The 21,980-nt window shown below is 37.1% G+C and overlaps 1 protein-coding gene across 1 annotated transcript in view; it reads left to right on the top strand.

Annotated features, from left to right (window-relative positions):
- Positions 1–21,980, top strand: part of LOC107709008 (serine/Arginine-related protein 53-like) — a gene marked incomplete at its 3' end in the record, with an annotated part of 77,088 nt that overhangs the window by 9,587 nt on the left and 45,521 nt on the right. The window contains exon 3 of the mRNA XM_016513404.1: positions 19,975–20,109. Within this exon, the coding sequence (XP_016368890.1) occupies positions 19,975–20,109 (135 nt within the window). The remainder of the gene's footprint in view (positions 1–19,974; positions 20,110–21,980) is intronic.

Raw genomic sequence — 21,980 nt, 5'->3', positions numbered from 1 at the left:
AAACGGTATACTACCGTAAAATTAATGTCCAATACATGTAATGTCCAATACAGTTTGTCACCGTATACAGTAGGGGAATTTACTGTTAACCATTTAACAGGTTTTTACTGTAGCATTTTTACAGTCTTTTACCGTTAAATTCACGGTTATTTTTTACAGTGTAGTAATCTGTTAGTTTGCTTTTACATTGCGCATATCTCTTCTGACATGCCACATTTTTGTCCCGTGTCCATCGCAGATTCAGAGAATATCGCGTATTTAAAAAAACTGCAAAAGAACGCTGTAAATAGGAACATTTGATGTTCTCTGGAACTCAAACTGAAAAACGCAATGGAGCTTTTGCTAAATCTGTTTCGCCAATAATATTACATTGTTACAGTATCAACTGAGAGTGCTCTTGCTTTCGTTTCAGGGTAATGGGAAATGTAGTTTGTTCAAGCAAGACTGTAACCTGAAACCGGCTAAAGAAGTAGTAATTTCTGGCTTCATCTCTATTCTATATCAGGAGTACACAATGCACACAAACTAAAGAGTCAGCATTCACAAGGGAAATGAAATTATGATCAATGCCAATCTGCAAAACCAAGTGTTCTGACGTTAATTGGCACTCATCTTGTGAATGTGATTCAGACATCAGACATGAATTGCATGCACCATATTATATAAATTTTGTGTTTGGAAGGTACCTACGCTGAGCCGGCGCCAGCGCAGCACTGATGAGGGGGCGGCCGAGGTGACGAAAGGGGGCGATTACAAAGAATAATGGGAAATGTAGTTTGTTCAAGCAAGACTGTAACCTAAAACCGCCTAAAGAAGTAGTAATTTCTGGCTTTATCTCTATTCTATATCAGGAGTACACAATGCACACAAACTAAAGAGTCAGCATTCACAAGGGAAATGAAATTATGATCAATGCCAATCTGCAAAACCAAGTGTTCTGACGTTAATTGGCACTCATCTTGTGAATGTGATTCAGACATCACTTAGCAAATACAGATGGCAGAGTATTGAATAAAACAAAATCGCATAGCCACCAAATTCGAAAATCTGACATCCAGGAAATAAATATGTCTTAGGCAGCAGTTTTACCACAAATACAGACAAGTGATACCACCACAACCACCAGAAATACTTAATTGTGTCTGCTTTACAATGAAACACAAGCTCATTGCGACCGATTCCCTGACATAACACATACGTTGTGACCCAACAGATGCATCATTTTAAGTTAGAACAAACAATAGCAATACAGCGAAATAATTAACTAACTATGATCATCTAGCCCTCTATTAAACATGAAAAAATTATTTCATCATAGCATATCTTAGTTGCACCGCCTGCGTGGGAATTTGTGTCAGAGATGTAGAACAAACAATAGCAATACAGCGAAATAATTAACTAACTATGACACCCCCAGAGCGATATGTATAAGACTGTTCATTACATGTTTGACCATTTTCTTCGTTAGAGGGAGAAAGATCAGCGATATGGTGGCATATGATATAGCAGTGATCTTTGTTTGATTTTCTTTTTTTTTTTATTGTTGCTGTTTTTTCTTTGAATGGCTAGCTATTGCATGTATTTTCTACAGAAGGAGCAGGAAATCAGCTAGGTTTTGTTTTTTTCTCTGAGATCTCTCATGTGCTTTGCTCCTGGGGCTCACAGTGGGGGTTATTGTCTCTCCATAACCCCTCCTAAACACGCTGGCGTAGCTCCAGAGAGGGACCTAACAATATTCTCATGCACATTAGCTGACTGGATGCAAACCTAAGCCTAAGCTTCTTTTAGCATGTGTGTTCTGGCATGGTTCAGGTGTGTGTCCTGCGTTTCATCAAATCAACATGCTCTAGTATCCTCAATCTAAGAGGCAGCTCTCCTCTCCTCCTCCTCGCTCTTTCTTCTCTCCCTCTGTCCCGAGTGTGTGCTTTTTTTTATTATCTCCTCTAAAGGCTAGTCAAACGCTGCTGGCCTTTGTTGTCAGAAACTTTTATTTGCCAAAGAGGGGCGTAAGTGAGTGACATGGCAGGGGTCTTTTATCCCTGGCTAGCCGCGAGCACAGCTCTCTCTCGCTGCCCCATCACCCCACCCCTCCATCCAGCGATTCATTCAGCACATCCAGCAGCAGCCGTCTCCCCTGGGCAGTGCTGTCTGCAAACACATGGACACACCATTTACCTGCTTATTTTTAGCATGCACATGCACAAACTTGGGATGCATGTTTTGGCTGTTTCTTTTAACCAATTTAAAGTTGGTCTTTATTCATTGAACTTTAATAAATGATGCATTAAAGGCAAAATAAAAATTGCCAAACCATCTTCCTTTCCATGTACACTGGGATCTCAGGCTGCAGTCTTTTCCTCATTAAAATGTGTTGCAATTTAAAGTTTAAAAGGTCATTAAACCTTAAAACACGTGTGAAGATGTATATGTTGCCCATTATTAAAAACAGAGGAAAAATTAAAGCATGCAAAGTCTGAGTTATGATTGATGCAAAGAGCTGCAGAGAACAGAAATATGTCATTCGATTCTCACATGATTCATGAAAGGAAATGCCCATCGATTGATTTCCATCCAAAGCAGCAGAGAATTAAAAAAATAGTAATCAAAATACACACTCGTGGAGCAGACTTGAGAGTGGTTTCTGCCATAGTAAGCTCAGCGTCACTTGCGGAGTAAATTATAGTCCATATCCAGACTGGAGCGAGCATGTTTAAAGAGGTAGTTTACCTTTAGAATACTTTAAACATGTCTTAGTTTTGTTTTTGTCTATACTTATCCATGCAGCTCTTTTTTTTATTATTTATGCAACTTTGTGTCATCTCCTCTAAAGGCTAAAATAACACACTAGAGAAGTTCAACGCTCATTTCAGCAGTTAACTTAAAAATATGACATTTGCGGTTTATTTCATTGATTGAATTTGATCATTGAAGCCCATTATTACTTAACGTATTTTATTATTAATGTATATTTTGGGGATGCACAATAGTGTTTGCATTTCTGTTTTTTTTTTCCATTAATTTTAAGGAATATTAAAAATTTTTGCACGTAAGATGAGTAAAGAGCAGAAATTTGCAAAAAATTTGCTTTTATTTTTGCTGTTCACTCTTGTAAATACTATATTGACCTTACGACAGCAGTTGCTTAACCACAGCCATACTTCAAATGCAGTTTATCTTAGTTCAACATAATTTTGCATGAATCAGAATCGATCAATAAATCAATATCAGGTTGTTAAACACTAAATATAATGTTAGAAGACAAGAAAATGGTGAAATACAAGCAGAGAGTGTCAAGAAGTTGAAAAGCCCATGTGTCATAAACATTGACATTATCACTTAAAATGTGTAAAGGACACTTTGCAGATGCAAACTGGGGTAAAATAAATGAAGGTCAGTGTCAAAGAAAGAAGCCTGATCCAACGCTTGCATTTTTCGAGATTTCGGGAATAGAACAAACAAAACTGCATTATCTAGCCACTCTGGATACTTGGTATCTGAATTACATGTACCAAAACAACACAGTTTTACCACAGTTAAGTTAAAGTAAAGTGTGTTTGACAGTTCAGTAAAGCTTGATGGATGAAATGGCGGATGGCAACAAGGCTTCTCAGTGCAGTGATTTGATATGCTGTTTGTATTGTTATCCATTTACCTGTCGTCAAGTTCAACTGTGTGTACAGAACAGAAGTAAGCACTAAATGCTCAAGTAACAAGTGAATATAGTTGCAGGCCCAGTAGGGTGAATGGTCAGATGCTTAATTATTAAAGCAATCTATGTTTTCACTCTGAGATTTCACAGCATTAGGTTTCCCAAAAGGCAGAACTCATGTCCATCTATCATGTGTGAAAATTGCAACGATTGTGCAACAATCGTTCTATAACCTTTGAAGAAATTATTGTGTTCTGTCCGTCACGTGAGCGTCCATTGAGAGCGTTGTGTTGTGGGAATTAAAGACATGGCTGGCTGCTCATTCACCGTGAGCTCCGTTTATTTCATCCTATTCAAAGTTATGTGTGGCGGCTGCCTCCTTTTCAAGCCTCTGCTATTGGAAACTAATATAAAATGAATTGGTCTCTCTTTCCTGCTATCCATCCCCAATTTAAGCCCTTCTTGAAGTTCTTCCAAATTGCGTTTTAAATGCCAATTAGGAGGTTGAATGTAGTAAAATAAAAGCCAGTGCGAATAGAATGGCCTCACCTTCTGGCTGACCAGGCTTCTGAGAGCACATGCCGAATCTTTGGCTCCGAGCACGACTTTGAAAGAAAATATCCTGCCTAATGAACACATTAATTAGAACCATAACTATTTATAAGATGATAATTAGAAACGAAGCGAGGTAAACTGGGCTCTTCCTGCAATTAATGGTGGATTAATTACGGGACGTAATTAAGTGGCGTTTTGAAATGCATTAAGGTGAAGTACAGAGGCACGCAATGGCTTTGTGATCACTGGCATAATTATTCGCTGGCCGTTTGAGCCACGCTCACTCTGAGCCCACTAATCAGCATCATTGCGTCGTTATATGTGCACTTAAAAAGACTCGCCACTGCAATAACTGCCTAATTATTTCTAATTGGCAGGCCCAAACGCAGTCTCTGCATTGATGGTACGAGCCGCTATTTAGCGGATTTGCAGGGCTGATTGCTCCAAGAGGAGACGGCGTCTACCCAAGGGCTGAAATGTACCGAGCCTACAAATGTGTGAATTACTAACCTGTCAGTCTTTCTGAAGAGAAATGTAGGCAGGGCTTTTTTACTCTATACAAATATAGTGCCTAAGAAACCATGTAGTGCTAAAAAATAAACAGTCCTTTCAGCAGTCTGATCAGATAGTCAAAGGAATTTAAAAACTTTTTTTGCCTACTGTGAAATGCATTTCTGTCATGACAACTCTCGGAGGGATTGGTATGGTAATGTACATGACAATGTTAATGTATTTGGTCTTGGCGGAATAGATCTGCTACGCTGCTGCTGCTGCTGCGGCAGAGCAAGTACTGAGACTTGCTGCCATTGATGTCATTAGGTCAGATTGAGTTAGACCTATCGGACTGCGCCATCTAGAGTTTCATGCCAGAACTCTGTATTTATACACATTACTTTGCGTCACAGAACGCTGCAAATCTAATGTTTTCAGTGGATGTTTTAAGAAAGGACAGGGAAAACGAAAGTGATGCTCTTTCGTTTTGAACATTGAGTTGAGAACATTTAATCTTTTGCTGTAATGCACATCCATTGACAAATGAGAATCTCAGATTGGTGGGAATCACAGTTGTGCTGTGAAATCAGAATAAAATCATGAAGGATATACATGCATGCATATATTTTTTTCCCCCTGTCCTTTATGGTGATTCTTTGCCAGCCTACAAAAATAGAGTTTGTCGAACAAAAGCTTGGTGCAGTGTTTCATTTGTTGGTATCTTTTAATTTTACACCAATACAAAAAAATGCAAATGACTTAAGTTGCATAAATGTTGCATAATCTTGTATGACAGGCATAACACATTGTTTGTTCGTTTGTTTTTTAAAGAGTTGCATTCTATTCTTACAGGCTGATGGCAGAGCAGCTAAAATAATTCTACCATAATGATTTTGCTTTTACAGCTCAATGTATATTTGTTTAATTCTCTGTGTGAGTAGACTGTCCTTAGGGATTCATTTATGTTTATCGTTTCATGTGTGGTGTCATAAGGCCTTTGTTTGTTAATGATTGACAAAATTCATAAATAAATGTGCATCACTCCAGGGAACTGCAATGGACTTCATTAGGAATGAAGTGAAATTTAAATTAACTGATACTAACAATGTTGTCTATAATGTGCAACACAGAAACTTCTGTTAAACTTTTAAAAAATGTAGTTTAGTGTTTCATGACCCTTTGAATCCAAACTACTTCAGTTGGGGGGTGGGGGGACATTACCCACAATACAGGACACTACTTCTACATAAAGCTCAGCAGACAATATGTGATGGACATTATAAACACTACAGCTTGATTAATAAACATCAGCTGTATATGATGCTTATCAAATATATCTATCTAAAAAGAAGTATACTAAGGGTATGTTTACACAACTACAATGTACTAAAATGGAATAAAGTTTTTCAGACACAAACAACATTATCAAAATGATCCCCAATCACACGGATCAGTGACAACGACTGAAATGGTTGTATTATGCATGCCAGGCCAGTAGTTGGTGATGTCACTTTGTAAATAAACACTACAGGCCTATAGACTGAATATGTATGCACATGACGTCACCGTTTTCATGGCATTTTTGTAATTTACATGAACATAACTATTAAGGGTGGAAGGTTCAACTTACTCACGGTTCAGTTTGTATCATGGTTTTAGAGTCACGGTTTCGGTATGGTTCGGGCTATGTTTAGCCTCTTTTTACTTGTGATGTAGTGTCTCAGTCTAAATTACACTCACACCGGTGAATTTGAAGGCAAACAAATTAGAATATAATAATAATAATAATAATTGTATATTGTTATTCCTATGACAAGGTTCACAGCACCATCCAGAGGAGGATGAGTAACGTTAGGCTGTTGATCCTGTATTAATGTGTGTGTTAAATTTTACTACTGTATATACACTGATATTATTATTATTTTTTATTATTGATAGCAGCATCTCTGTAGCCATGCTAATAAAATACAACTACCACAACAACTGATTTTAATTGTTTTCTATGCTCCAGACCTATATCATAACAGACGGCTACTATTATTATTATTTTTTATTATTGATAGCAGCATCTCTGTAGCCATGCTAATAAAATACAACTACCACAACAACTGATTTTAATTGTTTTCTATGCTCCAGACCTATATCATAACAGACGGCTACAATAATGCTCTCTTCCATTTTCTGATTCAACCGGACGTGTCAGGAAGCTCTTTGCTGATTGGCTTGCGCGAGAACGCGGCATGCGAATTTTCCTCTCAAGTTAAAATTTTTTTAACTAGACGCGATTGAGGCTAATATCGCGCGTTCGCGGCAAACGCGTGGCGCATTTTGCGACATTCGCGACGCCCGGCATTCGCGTCTTTGCATTGACTTCTACATTGTAATCTACTCGCGCGAATAATTACATTCGCGTTTGGTGTGAACACACCATAACACTATTGTTTTCAAAAACTTGAACTTTGAAACCTGTTTTGAAGTTTGTGTTTTCAGGCCCCCGACATGCTGCTGTCGTGTAGTTTTTAGTTGAAACGGTATTGTGTAAATGGCCCCTAAATATACAACTTAGTCTTCAACTACTAAACGTTTGTGGAATTGCAGACATTAGTGCTTTACTGTGCTATTTAGTTATTTATTTCATGCTTTCTTAACCCATTAGTGTTTATTATTAACCCATAATTGCGAGCTTTTTATCTTGCATTTCTGATTTTTTTTTTTTCTTGCAGTTGGGAGTTTACATCTCACAATTCTGACTTTTATCGCAATGGCAAGTTTATATCTTGCAATTGTGACTTTTTTGTTTTGCAATTGTGAGTTTGTCTCACAATTCTGACTTTTTTGGAATTGAGAGTTTATATCTTGAAATTCTGACTTTTTCACAATTCTGACTTCTTTTCTTAGAAAACATCTCTTTTCTGACAGTGTTATCAAATATAACGTTTCCCTTTTGCTCCGAAACCACATTCTGCGCAGGTATTGGTGGTTTTATGTGGCTGCTATTTCAGATGCTCGTTTAGTGTTTAATTAAGTGTGGTTTTTCCTTCAGTAGTGGAATGAGCGTCTGCTCTCTGTCACAGCGCTGTCTCTGTGCTGTAGTTTTATGGCTGGTCCACTTAGTCTCAGTATTTATGCTTTTTCTAGTGTGAGTGCTTAAATTGAAACACAACCCTCCACATTTAAACAATAAAAGTCTTCAAGGGCCGACCTTCAGATCTACCGTCACTTCATAAATACCTTATCATAAAAAGAACAGAAAAACCATCATGAGAACACCTTCTAATTAAAAACACATGCCTGCGACATTATTTAAAAATGCACTCTTCTTTTACTCCCAACCTCTTGTTTGAAAGAACCTTTATATGAAGAAAAAGAAAACAGTCATTGCTAATGATTTATATTTTACTTTTCTGAATATTTATCAAAATGGGGAGAAAAAGCAGATTCTTTTAGTACAAATCTGTAATGTACTACATCTTTCAGAAGCACGGGAGCAGTCGCTCATATGATTGTGTGTGTTGACAGTGGTGAGTTAGCACCTATTGACTTTCTGACCTTTTACCTCTTTTTGACCTCTGCTTGCGGTGCCCTCTGTGCCACTAATAGAGACATAATACAGTCTCAGTGCTAGTTAGATAGGAGCGTTTAGGGTGTCAGTATTCTTGTCGAGTGATGGCGGTCACATATGCTGCCTCACTTCTTTTTACACATTTATTTCTATCCCTGAACTTCTGAAACGAATGACTGAGTGTAGATCAGGGCGTTCTGTGAGACCTCGACTAAATGACACAGCCTTGTAAGTGTGGGTGGCCCAAGTGTGAGCTGATTTCCAATCATCTCAGGCTACGTCTGCATTGCGATATAAACTCGCAATTGTAAAAAAAAAGTCGGAATTGCAAGATATAAACTCGCAATTGCAAAAAAAAAGTCGGAATTGCAAGATATAGACTCGCAATTGCAAAAAAAAAAAATAGTTCTGTGATCATTTTATCATCAAAATATCCCTGGTGTATCCAGGTTGCACTCAGTCGCCATTCCATGCTTGGTCTAAAATGCATTTGCCCTCATGTTTTGCCGCAGAACAACAAATGCAAGCAATTTTTGTAGGATTTCTTTGCAGGAATGTAATAAAATGAAAATTGTACAAACTAACCAGCAACACTGTGAAAGAGAATAGCACATAGCAGACACATACCGATATAAACATAGATATCTATTGGTACAATGTGCATCACAGCTAAACATGCATCATCATTTAAAAAAAAAAAAAATGTGTGGCCACACTTTATTTTAAAGTTCAGTTCTCACTATTAATTACTACTTTTGCCTCAGTAAACTCCTAATTTTCTGCTTGTTAATAGTGAGAACTTGTGTCAAGCTAATTAAGCAGAAGCTGTTTGTTGCTTCTTTCCGTCAAGAGTTTTTCTTCATGAGTAGACTAGAAGTTGCTAATATGTTTTTTTTCTGTCACTTGTAGCAGTCTGTTTCTTTCTCAGCTGTAACTCCATTTTTACAATATAAGCAGCGCATTTAACCTGTAATCACTAAAGATGGCTCACTGCTCAGTGTAGGCTGGGTCAAGACTACGAATCAGAATTGGGACTTGCAGTAGCATCGCATTCTGAAGTGGCAACATTTGCTTGTTTATAAATTATTATTCAATGACAAAAGGTTGGCAAAGTTTTTGGATTGAATTTAGTTCAATATGAATATATAGAATATAGTTATTTTTTTGCTTTTAGGGCTGAATATTTCACCCAGAAAAGCAAATTTTGCCATTATTTACCCACCTTTATATCCAAAACCTTATCATGAATTTTGAGCTACTTGCTGTAAATCTGGCCCTCTTCTATAGTTCTCAAACGTCATTCTTCGTTCCATTTATTAGAACTGAAATGTTCAGCTCAGGTATGTTCAGTTACAACATATGCAAGAACCAAGAATGTTTTATGGTGTTTTTATTTATTTATTTATTTGATTCAGACAGTCTTGTGAACTATCCTATAGAACTAAATTAATCTTTAAAAATTTGGCTTGTATGCGGAAAAAAAAAACAAGGTTACATTTTAGAATAGGGAACACATATTCACTGTTAATTAAGAGTTTTCCCTCAATAAACTGCTAGTCAGTAAGGTAGTTAAGTTTAGGTATGGGGTGGATTAAAGGAATTTCTCTTATATTTGGTGCTGTCTAGTTTAAAACAGACGCCCATTTAAAGAAACACTACTCTACAACTACTCAGCACAGTAACTACACCAGCACTCATCTGGACTAATCCAAGATTAAAATTTTTTTAAAACATGCAATCTTCAACAAAATACAAACTGTGGGGTTGCTATTGTATTAAAACATTTAATTACAGTGCTATTAATTTTTAGCCCCCCAACTTCGTGTGATAAATTGTGGTGTGTGTAAAAGGAGCAGTGAACATGCGAAAGAATTGAAAGCAACAGCTTGGGAAATGTTCTCATCAGCTCTGGTAATTAGAGGAATCTCATAAATTACACTTGTGTGGCACTGCATTTAAAGAGCACTCAGAACATCCTGAATTGTTAACATTTTTCATTACGTGGAAACGCCTGGGAACAAGAAGGAACAGCTGTTTGGAGCGCCGGTGCCTGTAGGAAACCCACATCGCTCATTCAAGGTGAACTTCAGTGCTCTGGAATAAAAATAGTGAGAACTTGTGTCAAGCTAATTAAGCAGAAGCTGTTTGTTGCTTCTTTCCGTCAAGAGTTTTTCTTCATGAGTAGACTAGAAGTTGCTAATATGTTTTTTTTCTGTCACTTGTAGCAGTCTGTTTCTTTCTCAGCTGTAACTCAATTTTTACAATATAAGCAGCGCATTTAATCTGTAATCACTAAAGATGGCTCACTGCTCAGTGTAGGCTGGGTCAAGACTACGAATCAGAATTGGGACTTGCAGTAGCATCGCATTCTGAAGTGGCAACATTTGCTTGTTTATAAATTATTATTCAATGACAAAAGGTTGGCAAAGTTTTTGGATTGAATTTAGTTCAATATGAATATATAGAATATAGTTATTTTTTTGCTTTTAGGGCTGAATATTTCACCCAGAAAAGCAAATTTTGCCATTATTTACCCACCTTTATATCCAAACCCTTATCATGAATTTTGAGCTACTTGCTGTAAATCTGGCCCTCTTCTATAGTTCTCAAACGTCATTCTTCGTTCCATTTATTAGAACTGAAATGTTCAGCTCAGGTATGTTCAGTTACAACATATGCAAGAACCAAGAATGTTTTATGGTGTTTTTATTTATTTATTTATTTGATTCAGACAGTCTTGTGAACTATCCTATAGAACTAAATTAATCTTTAAAAATTTGGCTTGTATGCGGAAAAAAAAAACAAGGTTACATTTTAGAATAGGGAACACATATTCACTGTTAATTAAGAGTTTTCCCTCAATAAACTGCTAGTCAGTAAGGTAGTTAAGTTTAGGTATGGGGTGGATTAAAGGATCTGAAATATGATCATACAGACATAAATATGTGCTTTATAAGTGCTAATAAACGACCAGTATGCTAGTAATATGCATGCTAATTAGAGCCCGAATGATATATAATTTTGCCGATTTTATCGGCCGATATGAGCCTGTCGCAGATATATATCGTATCGGCGAATATACCGCCGATATGCCACCAATATGAATTTTTTTTTTTATAGAACATAAAACGCAGATTAAATGGTTATAAATGGTTTAATTATGTAGTTTGTGCTCCATTGTTTGCTACTGGCAACATGGATGAAACGCTTAAAGCTTAAGTGTATGGAATACCATTGAAACTTTGAATGGCCATATCTCCGTAACGGCACGGTGGATTCGCACCAAATTCGGAGGAACCCTCTCGAACGCCGAATCGAGTGTACGACTCGAGGCCCCCTTTCGAATGATACCACCTCTGCGTCGATAGCCCCTGGGGTCCGGGAGTTACGAGCGGTTAATTTCGCGGTCGGGCGCCGACTGATCTGGCGATCCCGGGGGGGGAGGAACCCTCTCGAACGCGAATCGAGTGTACCTCTCGAGGCCCTCTTTCCAATGAGACCACCCCCGCGTCGATAGCCCCCGAGGTTCGGGAGTTACGGGTGGTAAAATTTGCGGTCCAGCGCTGACCGATCAAGCTATCCCGGTGGCCTCCCGCCGGGCGGAGGGTGGCGTTCGAGAGGGCTCCTCGAGCTGAAGTGATCCCCTGAATTTGATGGAGATCCGCCGCCGCGTTCGCGAGATAGTGACACCAGCCAACACTTTCACTTCAGTAAGGAAGTCTCTTGTTCAGGCAGTAGCATTCAAGCGTGGTCTTATTCGACTGTAAGTGCCCTGCGAAGTGGACTTCACATGATATTCCGCCATAATTCCAGTTCCATACACGTTACATTCAAAGGGCATTAAAGTGCGTGAGACGTGATTTATATTGTATTTATTTACAGAGGTATATTATGTCACACTTCTCTAGTAAGTTCCGTCTGTGTGTGAAGACAGTAGCGCAAATCCGTGAAAGAATGTTCCGAAGTGAAATAAACTTCAAAGGAATAAAGCTGAATGGAATTGAATTGAATTGAAGTTGAATAAACTTCAACTTTACTGTTCAGTGCACTGATGTCAGACTCATTTTGGATAATAAAGTTTATTGTTAAATTGTTAAATGCCCTGCCTCCATTACATATCTTTGTCATGTTATTATAAGTGTTTGATCACCACATTTGAGTGATCATTGCAAAAAATGTGTTTATGTATATATATTCTGTTTATGTATATACTGTATTCTATATATAGTACCAGTCAAATGTTTGGACACACGAATGGGAAAGTGTCCAAACTTTTGACTGGTACTGTACTATAATATACACAAAGAATATCGGCCGATATATCGATATCGGCCTTTTTTACTCCCTAATATCGGTATCGGTATGCGCCCCCAAAAATCCATATCGGTCGGGCTCTAATGCTAATAAGCAACTAGATAATAGTGAGAATTGGGCCTTAAAATAAAGTGTTACCGAAAAAAAATAACAGCACTACTGGTCTGGAAGGACATAAGGATGACATAATTTCTTAAACTGTATTTTCCCCAGTCGAATTTGACAACTTTGTTTGGTAGAAAGGAAAATAACACACACACACACACACATATATACACACACACATATACACACACACACACACGTAATGTTTATCACAACTTTTTTTTCTTGTGAAATCAACTTAATCACCTGTGTTTAATCAACTGAATTCAGATAACTGTCACGGTGTGTAGGAGGGAAACGAGGAGACGAGGAGATGACTTTCAAAACTTGACTTTTAATTAACAAACCAAATGAAAAGGAACACTAACATAGGGAGCGCAGGAGACCCACATGGTTTGAGGTTTAAGACTCGACAAGAAAACATGAGGCAGACTACACATTTATACTAAACTTAACGAGGGACAGACAGGTGCGGGGAATCAACGAATAATGACAACGAGAACAGGAAACCAAACCAAATATGGGCATAAGGAAACACGAGGGAGAACTAGAACACAAGAGACAGGAACACAGGCCTGACAATAATATACTTCTTTGAGTTTCTGCTGATTAAACCCATCTCTCTCTCTCTTTTTTTTTTTTTTGTATTAACTCAAATTTTTAGTTTCAGTGAACTCAACGGCAACCAGGTTAGTTACTTTAAGCTAAACCAGCAATGTTTTTACAGTGAGCTGCTTATAGAAATGTGTTTCTGAAAAAGTCACACATCTGATGTTGGTCAGGAGGTTGCAGAGTTTCTTTCTGTCTGGACCCCATTATTACATCTCTTGATACATTTCAGACTTTTACACCCAAAACACTTTAGTCATAGCGTTAATTTAATTATTCAATTTTCATTCATTTTTAATGTTTTATTTAGGATTTAATTTTATATGCATTTTGTTTTAATATTTACTTCTATCAGTTGTGTATAAAGGGGTAGTGCTATGCGTTACATTGAAGCTCATTATGTTTTAAGACTCACGCCCAGTGTCTTTCACTGCCATGTTTTAATTTTGAATTCAGAAATATTTTATCTCACATCACAGAGTGCAAAAACAAGGGCAGTGATTTGGAAGTGAGAACTGAAATTTTTTTATCAAACGTCTGTATAATAAATTAGTGTTTACTGTCTGACTGCATTACAGCATGGACTGAGTGTGTGTGTTTGTGTGTGTGTGCGTGGGGGGGAATGAAACGAGGAGAGAGCAGAAGAAGAGAGAAAGGGCCGCGGCAGGAATAAATAATCATTTGTCTAGGTTAGGATTCCAGCGGTGTGTCTTACGTCTGTTAGTTGCACTAGTGCTATCATTCGCCACCATTAATATCCAATTTCATATGAAGCAAGAAACCTTGTTTAGCAGGAATAAAATATGGTCAGATAACAGCAGGACACCATCCTGCTCACATAATTACCCAAACGCGGCGCGGGGAGGGATCAGATCCGCGGCTGGGCAGGGGGCATCGGCGATAAGCGCCCGGCGCGCTCCCACACACTGGTAATTACTTTATTGATAATTTGCAGGGAAAATTGCCTGAGCCAATCGTTGCTGCTAGATTTAATGGATTGGAGAAAAAACAAACAAAAAAAAAGCACCTTTCAAAAGGATTTTAAATATTTCTAGGCCATAGGGGAAGGCTTTTCCTCTGGCGATAATAGCTGAAAGTCATGTAAAATAGCCCACTCTTGGCATGATGCTGCTGGACGCGTGTGTTTATCTGGCCATCCCGCATTAACACATTTACCCCCTCGCCTTAAATGAGGTACAAGGGCAGTGATTTGGAAGTGAGAACTGAAATTTTTTTATCAAACGTCTGTATAATAAATTAGTGTTTACTGTCTGACTGCATTACAGCATGGACTGAGTGTGTGTGTTTGTGTGTGTGTGCGTGGGGGGGAATGAAACGAGGAGAGAGCAGAAGAAGAGAGAAAGGGCCGCGGCAGGAATAAATAATCATTTGTCTAGGTTAGGATTCCAGCGGTGTGTCTTACGTCTGTTAGTTGCACTAGTGCTATCATTCGCCACCATTAATATCCAATTTCATATGAAGCAAGAAACCTTGTTTAGCAGGAATAAAATATGGTCAGATAACAGCAGGACACCATCCTGCTCACATAATTACCCAAACGCGGCGCGGGGAGGGATCAGATCCGCGGCTGGGCAGGGGGCATCGGCGATAAGCGCCCGGCGCGCTCCCACACACTGGTAATTACTTTATTGATAATTTGCAGGGAAAATTGCCTGAGCCAATCGTTGCTGCTAGATTTAATGGATTGGAGAAAAAACAAACAAAAAAAAAGCACCTTTCAAAAGGATTTTAAATATTTCTAGGCCATAGGGGAAGGCTTTTCCTCTGGCGATAATAGCTGAAAGTCATGTAAAATAGCCCACTCTTGGCATGATGCTGCTGGACGCGTGTGTTTATCTGGCCATCCCGCATTAACACATTTACCCCCTCGCCTTAAATGAGGTCATAATTCTCTAAGGGTAAGGCCTTGGTAATGAAATTGACATTTAGCAGCCGCACCACAGTCTATTAACTACAATAAATTTAATTTGCAACAGGCCCAGCAGTGAGCTGGGCTGCGGAAAGAGAGAAAGAGATGAAAAAGCGGCGAACCGACGGTGCTGGTGTTTATTACATGCGCCTGGCCACAAGTACATTTGCTAAAATAAGACCGCTCTTGTGTTCTCTCGTGTAACTATAACTGCTTTTGCTCTGCCTGCTAAACGATCAGATAAAACAACGTAAAAAATAGAAGTGCTGCAGATTTAGTGTTTTTCCAGACTCGGGTTTTTCAAATAGTGATCTGCTTCTAGACCCCGTCTCTAATGTCAGGAATATTGTTAAAGCTGATGAAACAAGGTTACCTGCATCCTACATAAGAAGGTTTTTGGCAGCTTTCCCGATGCTGAGAATTGTTAAAGCAATAGTTCACCCAAAAATGAAAACTGTTTACTCGTCACAAACCTGTATGACTTAGATAAATAAATAATTTGAAAAAAGTGATCACCAAAATGCTTTTGGCATCCTTCAAAATATCTTCTGTTTTCCACAAAAGAAAGAAAGTCGTACTGGTTTTGGAACAACACGAGGGTGAGAGAATGATGCCGGTTTTCACTTTCACTATCCCTAAGCAATACACATTAGTGCCAGATTATGATGACATTGTAGCACAACAGTTACGAATCTTCCCTGAATTGACTTTACAATGCATGGGCCAAGATATTGCACTGGAATAAACAAATGCAGACTGTGCAATGAAACTATGAAGATTGTAGAATTCTGTACTTTAAAAATACGAAGCATTACATGTTTTAAAACTATTTTATTCTAAACAAAAAGTTAAATTAACATAAGTTAATAAGAAATTTGTGTAAAGAATTAAAAATTACAGCTGTCCTACAGTTGTGCCATCATTTTCACCACACTTAACAATGGTTCTGCCCTTAACGTTTTATCAAAAGCTAGTGTACTCAATGAAGAGCCTGCTTGAGATAAAAACGAGACAAGACAAAAACAAACAAAAAAAAATCACTTGAGTCAAATACCTTTATTTCAAATCAAGCTGCAAGCTTTTTTTCAAATTATGCAAAAACATTGCATTTTGTGTATTTAGGATAGTGGGAAAGTGTTTTTTAATCATGTGTTTTAATAATAATTAAAAAAAATCAATTTCTGTTTACATAGATTTCTGTTGTTGACATATTTGCCATCATTAATGTTGGAGATTATAGCTGTTATGCTATAGAATGTTAAAGGTACGTTGGTGTAGCCTTATCTTGTTGCAGATTATTTGTGACGCTGGAGCACAAAACCAGTCTTAATATACTCACAGGTATATTTGTAGCAATAGCCAACAATACATTGTAAAATTATCCATTTTTCTTTTATGCCAAAAATCATTAGGATATTAAGTAAAGATCATGTTCCATGAAGATATTTAGTAAATTTCCTACCGTAAATATATCAAAACTTAATTTTTGATTAGTAATATGCATTGCTAAGAACTTCATTTGAACAACTTTAAAGATGATTTTCTCAATATTTAGATTTTTTTTGCACCCTCAGATTCCAGATTTTCAAATAGCTGTATCTCTGCCAAATATTGTCCTATCCTAACAAACCATACATCAATGGAAAGCTTATTTATTCAGCTTTCAGATGATGTATAAATCTCAATTGTGAAAAATTTACACTTAAGGCTGGTTTTGTGGTCCAGGGTCACATATGCTATGTTGACTTGATTTTAGGGTCACATGATCATGTTATTTTTTAAATTGGTGTGATTATTTGGTCATATGACTTGTATATTTTGATATGGCTCCTGATTTGGCATGGATTGTGTAAAACCATAGTCTTGTTTGGTTTTTAATGGACAAATGAAATAGTGTGAAAAGTGAGAGTTTATTTCCTACAAAAAATTCTACAGTAAAAGTACACTTTTTTTTATTGCATATAGAATCAGTACAGAAGTGTGTGTGTGTGTCACGGTGTGGATGTATAGCTCTGGAGTCTGTTGCTTTGGTAAGTAAAATCCTTTAAATCTCGCTGTATTCTCTAGCTGTCTGAAGGATCGATACAGCATGTGTCCAGTCATAGCGAGCTCCTCTCTAATGGCCTCTTCATGCAGCCAATAGGCTTTGGCACGAGTGCTTGTAAGTGACACCAATGATCGATCATGAAAACAGTGATTAGTCATGATCTGACTTTAAAAACACAGTAACAACTCTACACATGCACGTCAAAAAGGGGACCGGTTTTACTTTTGTCATTAGTTATGATGTGATTTTTGGTATGGTTTACAGCATGATCCAAATAAATGGTCCAGTTGTTTGTGACACCAACACTTTAAAGACTAAAGACATTTTCAGTTCACCTAAAAATTACAATTCTGTCATTTGCTCACCCTCATGTCCTTTCTAACCTGTATGATTTGCTTTATTGTGTGAAAGACTGAAGAAGATATTTTTTTTCTGTGGGCACCATTGTTGTTTGGTTACCAGTATTCTTCAAAACATCATCTTTTCCCCGTCATTGCAGACCTTCTTTACTTACAGATGTGTTATAGTCACATAAGGACAGATTACATAAACCTGAAATTTCCTGCCAAATCTAACCCAACCACTCAAAATATAAATCACTGAATTAAGACTTAATAGTGAACCAAAGGAAGGAAAATTACTCAATAATGGAATTTTGTTTTTACCTAAAAAATATTTTGTAGTGCACAAATTTGCTTTGAAGTATATATGAATCAAGGTGAAATTAAAGTGGATCTTTGGGCTTTTCAAAACATGACCAGCTGCTATATGAAAATGCATGGTCCAAAATAGTGGTTCATGCTTAATATAGTATGTTAGTCTTCAGGAAGGGCAGAAATACACGCTTTATTAAGATTTCCCGCACATACTAATATAATGACAAGATTTTCTGGTAACACTTTAGTTTAGGGACCAATTCTCACTATTAACTAGTTGCTCTTTTTATCATGCATATTACCAGCATATTGCCGTTTATTAGTAATTATAAAGCACATATTAATACCTTGTTCAGCATGAGCATATTTTAGATCCCTTAATCCTTAAACCCATACCCATTAGGAGTTTATTGAGACTAAAGTCATAGTTAGTTAATAGTGAAAATTGGTCCCCAAACTAAACTGATTTTCTTATGTAGTTTGTTACTTTTGTAACAGGTCCGTAATAATGAATGTGTGATGTGGGTCCCTATAATATATAGCCGATTTCAGGTTTACTGCCCTTGTGGGGATATTTGATCCCCGCAATTTAGGTTACATTTGTACATTTATAACACTATACTTTGTGTTATATTACTTTGGCATTAAATTACAGCAAAGTTAACACTGTTGTGCGTGTGTTTCTAACATAACGATAGAAAATTTGACATCTTTCTTTTTTTCTCTCTCTTTTGTAAAGCCGTAGAAATTCTATCGTGGATTTTTCTTTTGCTATTGAAGCCAAAAATTGGAAATGTAAAAAAGGTCCACGGCTGTAGAATTAGTTTCTGTGACTTTCATCACGCCAGTGTTGATTTAGAGGTTCAATCACCCTGGCCACAATTGTGTTTTTATGAATTGCACCTTTTGGAGTTTGAGTAATAATTAGTGCTGTCAAACGATTAATCGCGATTAATCACATCCAAAATAAAAGTTTTTGTTTGCATAATATATGTATGTGTACTGTGTATATTTATTATGTACACTACCGGTCAAAAGTTTGGGATCAGTAAGACTTGTAATGGTTTTTTAAAGAAGTCTCTTCTGCTCATTAAGGCTGCATTTATTTGATCAAAAATACAGAAAAAAACAGTAATCTTGCAAAATGTTATTACAATATATAAATCTTTTCTAACAATATAAATCTTTGCTATCCCTTCTTATCAATTTAACACATCCTTGCTGAATAAAAGCAAGTAAAATTTTTAATAAAAGTAATAAATAAAAAGTAAATAAAATTTACTGACCCCAAACTTTTGAACGGTAGTGTATATTGTTAGAAAAGATTTATATTTTAAATACATGCTCTTCTTTTTAACTTTTTATTCATCAAAGAATCCTGAAAAAAGTATCACAGGTTCTAAAAAAACATGAAGCAGCAACAGTTTCCAGCTCTGATAATAAATCAGCTTATTATACTGATTTCTGAAGATCATGTGACACTGAAGACTGGAGTAATGATGCTGAAAATACAGCTTTGATCACAGGAATAAATTATATTTTAATGTATATTAAAATAGAAAAACGTCATTTTACATCATAATAAAATTTCACAATATTACATTTTTTCCCTGTATTTTTGATCAAATAAATGCAGCCTTGATGAGCATAAGAAACTCCTGTAAAAAAACATTAAAACTTGTTCTGATCCCAAACATTTGACCGGTAGTGTATATATAAATACACACACATACAGTAAATATTTTGAAAATATTTACATGTATATACATTTATATTATATATAAATATATTTAATATATAAACATAACATATTTTTCTTAAATATATACATGCATGTGTTTGTATTTATATGTACATAATAAATACACACACACGTATTATGTAAACAAAAACTTTTATTTTGGATGCGATTAATCGTTTGACAGCACTAATAATAATCTTTCTTTTGCATGCTCAACCCAACCCCTACTTGGGACTGGTTTTGCTTTTTCAAGTTGCTTTAGATGTTTTAGATCAGTTTCAGTGTAATGTTTGGGTATTGTGTGTTTCTTGGAGGTCTCACTCGCGTCACCGAAGGTCTCGCAGTCGCAGCAGAGATCGCGATCGTGGCCAGCGCCGAACCCGAGACAAAGACCGGACACGGGACAGAACTAAAGACAAAGAGACAGACAAAGCCAAAGATAAACAAAGGTAATACTTTCTTTTTGTGACATTTCAGTTTCTAGTTTTCTAGTTTTCTCTAGCGCACACACACACACACACACACACACACACACGCACACACACTCCCAGATTGCATCGAGTCATCAATATACCCGTCTCATGTCTGTGTAGGAAATCTTATAGTCTGGATTCAGCTGAGAGTTCAGCTCAATCGTGTGGTAGGCCTCATCCATCCAGCCTGATATCTGCCCTTCAAACTCAGTGTATACACCGTCCCGCTGGGCGTCTAATGCGTTTGCTGCTCTCTCCCCGTCTTGATTTATGCCCCGGTGTAATATGCGTGAGCAAGAGCTAACTGCATTTCCATCCAGCTCTGCTGTTCGCCGCTCTCAAACCCTTCCTCGACTCCTGAGAGACAAAGCGTTCTCCGCTCCACTTCCACCATTGGCTCACTCATTGGCTAAACTAGCTTACGACACGGAAACACCAGTAATTATGCACAATCTGTTCAAGATGTTGTTGATCCGTACAGACGTTCTGAAGTTTGGACGGGTCTGGAAATGTTTCCAAATAAAGGTATACATCTGACTAAGTGACAGTAATTATTACACGTAGCATTCATCATTAGGTGTAATAATTAGTGGGGCCTGTGAAGCTGCTGTCTGTGAGCGTTGATTGGCTGTGAAGTAAGCCGCTAATGAGAGCATAGTCACATATCCATAAACAACCTCTAGAGAGAAATGGACTGCTTGCACAACTATTTCCGTGTTCGACTTAATTACAGCATTAATTGCATCTACACACGGACAGTTACACATGAGAACGCATTATTATTATTATTACTTCATTTTAGGGCTGTCCGTTGTCTAAAACAATGAATTACATGCTCTGTATAAAACATAAATCACATTAAACCTACTGAAATATGCCTATAAATATGTTTTCTTTTCCAAATGTGCATAATTTAGGTCACACTTTAGTTTGGGCACCGATTTTCACTATTAACATAGTATTAACTATTACTTTTGCCTCGGTAAACTCCAATTTGCTGCTTATTAATAGTCAGTATGAATGAATAAATAAATAATAGTTAGTAAGTTATTTAGTTATCGTGTAATAATTATATCATGTTATAAGATTTTGGTTATGTTGCCCACCCTTAAATTGACCAGTGTTTCAGTGTTAAATAAGGCAACCACATGAGTTCTGTACAATCATATATCATTTTATGCTTAAGAAGGGGAAAAAAAACTCTTTGGAAAATATTTGGGAAATAGGTCCCAAAAAGGAAAATCCTGTCATTATTTACTCACTCTCATGATATCTAAACCTGTATGACTGACTTTAACCCTCTCGTTGTGTTACAGTCATTTTGACCTGGAGAGGATTTTCTTTTTCCTGAAAATGCAAGTTAATGTTATTGCTAAAACGTACTGACTTTACTCACTCGGGGTATAATAACTTCCCATCATTTTTTGTACTTTTTTGGGGGATTTTTTTTTTACCCCCACCACCTTCTTACACTTGTGGTGTTCCTGGTCAGAATGACTGGCCTACAAAAAATTGCTTATGAATTTCTCATTATGCTACATTATCACCAAATATTGGATTCGATTTTTGTAACTTTTTGGATAACTTGTTTTCTTTCAATTAGGTCAGGCTTTGTATTTATTTTTCAATCGTAGGCCTCATTGAGCTGAGATTATATTGGTCAAAAATGACCTTCCATTGAAAATGAATAGAGGAGTTTGGAAATAAGAGAAACATTAACTGTTCAGGATACATGTACTCTCATGCTTCTGCGCGCACACACACACACACACACACACACACACACACTCATGTCTGGTTTACTATCCTTGTGGGGACTCTCCATAGGCGTAATGTTTTTTCTACTG

Source organism: Sinocyclocheilus rhinocerous, unplaced genomic scaffold, assembly GCF_001515625.1.
Source record: "Sinocyclocheilus rhinocerous isolate Xijiao unplaced genomic scaffold, SAMN03320098_v1.1 scaffold2131, whole genome shotgun sequence".
Classification (NCBI taxonomy): Eukaryota; Metazoa; Chordata; class Actinopteri; order Cypriniformes; family Cyprinidae; genus Sinocyclocheilus; species Sinocyclocheilus rhinocerous.
The sequence above is the reverse complement of the archived record's forward strand: the minus strand, read 5'-3'. Positions and strand labels throughout refer to the sequence as shown.